Raw genomic sequence first — 6,847 nt, 5'->3', positions numbered from 1 at the left:
ACGCGCACGCACATTGTCGTTGTCACTCGCGTGAACGCGCTCGAGCGGGTCCGTCCGATTGTGCGGAACTGTCCTCCTGGGTGACTACCTGCGACCGCGAAGAGCAACCCCGTCGGAACCGATCACGTTGCCCGTCGATTTTCACCTGCTTAACAATCCGATCAGACTGAGCACGTGCACTCGAGTGAGTATGACTTTACATACATACAGAGTACAGATATACCCTACGTGTCGTAATTTACAATTTTAACGTACAACGAAGTACGAAAGCCGGCGAATTGGGTTCTGCGACCCAATCCGAAAACGCATTCAGACAACACGCGTGTCTAAAAGACGTCGTAAAGACATCTTTTAGACATGCGAGTTACCGGAGCATTTAATTGTAGGATCAACGTTGATTATTTCCAAGATCGCTCACATAAGGATTCTCTGCCAGGAAGTTTTTATACGAAAAGTAATAGCCAATTATCGATAAATTGCGTTGGATCTCTCGCATAATTTGTTCTAAGTCGATCGAAATAGCTCGCGACACGAAATCTCGTATTAAAACTCGATTGCATTTGTAATCTCTATAGTCTTGAGATAAATTTGTTCCATTCCCGCGACCTTGGCTTGACGTGGAAACAGGAGGCGTGTTAGTCTCCTTTTTTCCTTTCTCTCCCTTATTTTGTTATGTCGCCGTATTCTGAAACCGGTGTAACCCGGCGAACCCGAATTCAATGATTTCGCGGTTAGATGAGTCGTCGAGCTCTACACTTGATATTGATAAATTCGGAAAAACTACAAACAATAATGTGATTTAACTATTTATCAGAATACTATAAAGCGTGCATTGATCGTTAATAATTTTTTAATGTTTATTGTAGTCAAAAAACGATCTGGAGAGAGCCTCGAGGTTTCGCGCCTTCGTTTCCAACTCTTGTATTAACACAATTAATATAATTTATATTAATTTTAGGGCAACAAAGGTTTTGTAAGCGTTTATATATATCACGAGTTTATTATAACCGATAAGGCGAACTGTGTGTACTCGCGAATAACCCATAATTTATGACTGCAACTTTCGAATCGCGCCGACCGACCCAATAATACGAAGAGAATACGATACAAGGAAGATTCAAATGCCGGTAACTTATGATCGCTCGTTATGCGGCTTATTGGCTTATCTCTACATTTTTTTCCGCTCGCTCGACATATTTATGAATCGAGATATAATAAGCCAGTCAATAAAAATTTCACTAGGTTCGGCCGGAACACAAGTTTGCTAACGGGAGGTCTTGTACAGTTAGAACATAATTTAGAACGTGAAGAAAAGACAAATTGCCATAGCCCTATAAATCCGCCAAATTTAACGAAAGAAGGTGAATCCCATAACTTCAGAAAAGAATTGATCATAAACGATGTTCAGTGAAGGATAACGTAAAATTTTAACCATCGGAATCGCTTCTTTCCGGTCATTCGCTTCACGAAGGAATCCGGTACGATATTTGGCTTGTGTCTATTCCCGAAAGCTAAAGTACCACTTATCTCGCACTTTATAACCGCGATTAGAATCGCCTTCTCTAAAAATCGGCCCTCGTGGGAGGAATTTCGGTGCTAAAATCGCGGAACGGCGAGAAGATCGGGAAGGAGGGAGAAACATATTGTTGTCAGAACTAAACAGCCTTAGTGTTAAAAGTGTTAGATTTATACTTCCCATCGTTGTCCCGCTATGTCGTTTCGAATTCCATTATGTCGCATCTTCACCTATCTCGCGCGAACTCGTCGAGGCGTCCCTTCCAAGAGCATTGACTGTGATGCTCTCCTTCGTTTATCACTGCGATTTGATAGTACCAGCTTGCTCTCGGCGAAGGTTAACCGGCTCTGTTTTACATTCGATGAATCTTTGGTTTTATTTAGACTACAGGGCGAATGTATCTCATTGTAGCTCCACGAATCCTGCTATGGCAGAGTCTCTTTTGACCAGTAATTTAACTACATAAATGAGATTTGTGACAATAAAAAATTGAGACCCCACAAAAACAATACAATCTATGTGTAACGATCATGTGTTAGGAATATCATATACGTATATAATTAATATTAATTTAATATATTGATATTAATTTTTTTAATATTCATATTTTATCAGGATTAGGTATATTACATTATTAGATATTACATTATTGACGCGTTTGAGAATACAGTTATATCATCACATAAAAAATTTACGGAACTTATTACTTACCGTTATATTTATTTTCAAATCGAAGCAGCTGTTGCGAATGATGGTTCTACCTGATTGATATTCAACTAAGTATTCAACTTACAATTCAGCAGCTGATTGAGACTGCGGCACTTTAAATGGTTCATATTAGAGCCTAATGAAAGACCGTCACTTAAGATCATCACCATGTATCTCGTCGCGTGTCAAACAGCTGTCAATGACACGTGTACACGTCAATGAATTCTACTTCCGCTTTATGTACTAATCGACGTGTCAATAATAATCGATCAATAATGGCGATGAATTTTTATGAATAGCCGAAAGTAAAATGGATATTAAGATTTATTCTAGAAATAGATGTAAAAAAATTTTGTTTCGTCCGTTGAAAGAACGCACTTGGGACGGTTTTTGGCGCCGATCCTAATCCTACGCTACGTGTATCGCTTAATAATACGTGACATAAGTGCCAACGACGTTCTTCGCCATTATTGTCGTAACGACACCATTGGCACAATACACGTTGCTTCACTTTCTTACGCAAGATTCAGCTTCCCCCAGCTGATTCAAGGACGTCCGTCATGATCTTATTTCATTGTAATCTTGTCCCCCGACACTCGAAGGCGGAACTCATTATTATGCGACACTACGACAGAAGCTTTGAACACGATGCCTAATTCCAGTTTGAAATAGATTTTCATGCCCCTTACAGGCTCCTGAAAACTTCTCCCAAAAGTTAAATGCGAGATGAATGCGATCGAAGTTTATATTTGATCGAGTTAATACTACAATTAATGGTCGATGTTGATGACATTGAATCACTTCATTTGTTTAGCGCGGATAGCTTTCCCAGACAGCACGCATGTCTAAAAGACGTCATGAAGACGTCTTTAAGATGTTGCGACGTTTTTTTTAGACACGCGTGCTATCTGAGTTTCCTAGACTATATTCTATATAGTACCCCTAACAGCAAATGTATATTCTGAGAATGTTTAGAGGATATCGTAAAATATAAGATATTATAAGGACGTTCTCAGTATATTAATGAGTACATCCTTAGTATATTCTATAGATATACAAGATATTATTGCTGTTAGAGACATATTCGATTCATTGTATTTAAAAACCAAATCCCCTCAATCAAACACGAATAAATAGGAATACTTTACTAATTGCTGTAATGGTTTCAGGAAAAAATGATCACCAGGCATCAACGAAACAACATTCTGCTCGTAATATTATACCTCTTCATGCAAGTAAGATCATTTTTTTAATAATTACGATAATTACGTAAACGAGATTAAAATTACGAACAGGACTTCCGCGCTCTCTTGATCGCACAAACGTTCCTCTTTTCATAAACTTACGTTTTAAGGAAATCTGAAAGGCCTTATTTTTGCCAGTGGTATCGAAAGTCCGACCGTACCAACTCGTTTTTCAATATACTCCTTAAATACGCCCAATAGCCTCGGACAATTCCGCCATTTCACAGCACTTTCCCAGCAGACGCGCCCTTAATAACTCACGCACGCGAGTAAAAGTTATAACGAGGCCGCCCATTTAATGACATTGCGTATATAGCGCGATCGAAGAAAGGTGCAGAGTAACAGTTTCATTTTTTTACACAATACCTTTTCTTATTCTTCTCGCTCTCGAACCTACCTTCGTCGCGAATCTTTGAAAAAGGTGCCTGACGTGATCCACGGACACGGAAGATTAATGGATCCTCCGTCGAGGAATGCGATGTGGAGGTTCGGCTATCCAAACCCCGTCAATTACAATGACAACGAGCTTTTCTGCGGTGGTTATGCAGTCCATTGGCAGCAGAATAATGGCAAGTGCGGGGTTTGCGGGGACGCGCATCATTTGAGTCAGCCGCGCCCACACGAGGCCGGTGGCGAGTTCGCAAACGGGATCATTGTTCGACGATACACCGTGGGAGAGGTAATGTAACTTTCTGATGTTTTTGTACGTTATTATATTTGCACGCATGCAAATCTCATAGCAAGATTAAATAGCAATATTTCTAGACAGCCCTTGACAGCAAATGTATATTCTAAAAATGTTCAGAGGATATCGTAAAGCATAAGATGTTATAAGGATGTTCTCCATATATTAAGACATCCTTAGAATATTCTATAGATATACAGGATATTAATGCTGTTAGGGGCACTATATTCAGAATCGGGACCTCTTTAAAGATAACTTTAAGACGTCTTATGTCCCGATTTTGGACATGCTGTCTGGATTATTTCTTATGTTCTTACGAAAAAAAAATACGCTTGTAAGAAACTTATAATAATATAAGTACAATGTCAGTATAATCTGTTTGGAGGAAATCGAAGTGGAGATAGAGCTAACGGCCAACCATAACGGCTGGTTCGAGATGTATATTTGCCCCAACAACGATCCGTCGCGCGTGACAACGCCGGAGTGTTTCGCTTCGTAAGTGATCTCTATGCATTCGGTACGTATAAGACTGCTGATGCTGTCGCTAATATCACTAATCGCTTAATCGCCCAGCTATCCCCTGTACGTATCCGGGACGCAGAACGTACGTTTTGAGATTCCGCACGATACGGGAAAGAAGGGCATCATTAGGTACACGGTAACGTTACCACCGTATTTAACATGCTCGCAATGCGTCGTTCAATGGAATTATTACACAGGCACGAAATTTTATCGCGTATTACTTTTCGTCTCTCGTACCGAGAGCGATCTCTTAATCTCGTATGTGTTTTGCTATTAGGTAACATGTGGGGCACGTGTGAAAACGGCACGGAAGCCGTCGGATGCGGCAGGCCAGAAACCTTCCGAAACTGTGCCGACGTGAGCATCGTTACCAGCACCGGTGCAATACCGCCGCGGTTTCTGTATCAGAATGTTATCTACGAGCTGTACTCCGTAGCTCCGAAATTCTCGACCGCTCCGTTCGCTCGACCACTCAGGTGAGAATCGATTAGCGTTAAAGAGTATACGTTAATTCGTGCGCGCGTGTCAACCTCGAGCGCGCTTGATTGTTCTCGGTGTGACACGCACGTGCATGGATTTTACGATTTCAGGGCTCAAGTGTGCGAGCCAACCGCGGCTTATCGATACAGGCAGAATATGACCAATTGGTGTCAAGTGAATTGCATTCGCGTCCCGTCGAACTGTCCGCCAGGAATCTGTCATTGTCTGTGAGTATTAAATTGATTGCCGCGCGAGTTCAAGCAATAAATTGTCATTGACTCGGAATCGCATTAAAATATCAAACGGTCGTGACTTTCAATGTAGCATCTGCGTTTCGGAAATTCTCTCTGATCCTCGTTTCGACGTGATTACAGAAACACTTGTGACGCTATTGGAGATATTGCTGACAGACCTGGAGCGGACCAATACTGCCTAAGACGTTGCATGCGATATCCGTCCAATTGCCCGACCGATCGCTGTAACTGTTATTGAAACTGTGACCGATATTGACATTCTACATGCAGCGTTAAATGTGGGATGTGAATATGCATACCGTCGAATTAATAAAAGTCTGACTGTAATTTCACAGCGTGCGTATAATACTGTGGAAAAGTTTACACATATACACGTACACAAGAGAACGTTTTTCTTACCTTATCGTGGATTTTTCTTCCCGAAAAACTTTCAAGGAATGCTAAAAGTGTAAAGCCCCATTTTAAACGATCCGAGATTCAAGTCGGATTTCAAGATAGAATTCGATTTATAATTTTGTATTTTGTTTTGAGGTATTTTAATGTATATTTTATATATGCAGGTATTTCGATTTTTCTAAATGTTTCTCTTTATTACACAGCACGTCCCAGAGAACAGCGTCGCGTGATTTCCACGTCAGTTTTTGGTCAGTCGTCAATTATCCTTTTATAATCACGTAATAATGACGTAAAAATAACAGGAATAAGTCACAGACCGATGAAAACGTTTCGAGATGTTGAAAAAACGTGATTTTATCTTTTTTTTGCCTTTTAATGACGTTTTAAAAACGTTTTAATAACTATAGAGGAAAATCAAAATTATATACAAAATGATTTTATTTGAAACAAGATGTGTTATATAAAATACACTGCATTTTATTTGTGTTTATTTAATTATTATCAGATTTAAAAAATAAAGGTACCATTAACTAAAATAAGGTTACGTTAACGTTACATCAATCTGATCAATCCAAAAGTGTGCCACACTTTATTATAAGAGTGAATTCCACGATACAAGTTGTGCAATTCCGTGATTTATGCACCGTTCTCATTTCGGTGGTATCTCTACCACCGTTCATCATATTTTATTTACGAGAAACAGATCCCATCGGATAATCCGATATTTGCGTATATATTCTTTTAATTTGAAAATGACCTATCTGAAACGCATTATAAACGTTTTTAAATTGACTTTAATTGATTTTAAATTGTTATTGATTTTAAATTGTTAATTCACGCATCTTAAACGTCAGTTATTGGGTACATGATGTCTAGGACCGGTAATCAACTAATCACCACTTATCAATGTGAAAATCATGTGACGTTGTTGCCTGGGGTAAAATTATAAATAGAATTCTATCCCCCTAATGCGACGTGATCTGTAAATTGTCTAAAGTGGTCTTTTGAAGTAATAAACAGAAATATAATGCACACACCTACT

The 6,847-nt window shown here is 39.4% G+C and overlaps 1 protein-coding gene across 1 annotated transcript; it reads left to right on the top strand.

Moving 5' to 3' along the window:
- On the top strand, nt 1–5,741 carry LOC139819726 (uncharacterized). Its single transcript, XM_071789359.1, has 8 exons — nt 1–184; nt 3,394–3,459; nt 3,890–4,147; nt 4,539–4,648; nt 4,727–4,872; nt 4,953–5,151; nt 5,266–5,382; nt 5,530–5,741. Exons 2-8 carry the CDS (start codon nt 3,400–3,402, stop codon nt 5,645–5,647), a joined length of 1,008 nt encoding a protein of 335 aa, XP_071645460.1. The 5' UTR covers nt 1–184; nt 3,394–3,399; the 3' UTR covers nt 5,648–5,741.
- The last annotated feature ends 1,106 nt before the right edge of the window (nt 5,742–6,847 follow it).

The sequence above is a fragment of the Temnothorax longispinosus genome, chromosome 9 (assembly GCF_030848805.1).
Source record: "Temnothorax longispinosus isolate EJ_2023e chromosome 9, Tlon_JGU_v1, whole genome shotgun sequence".
Taxonomy (NCBI): domain Eukaryota; kingdom Metazoa; phylum Arthropoda; class Insecta; order Hymenoptera; family Formicidae; genus Temnothorax; species Temnothorax longispinosus.
Note: the sequence above shows the minus strand (reverse complement) of the source record. Positions and strands in the feature narration are given on the sequence as shown.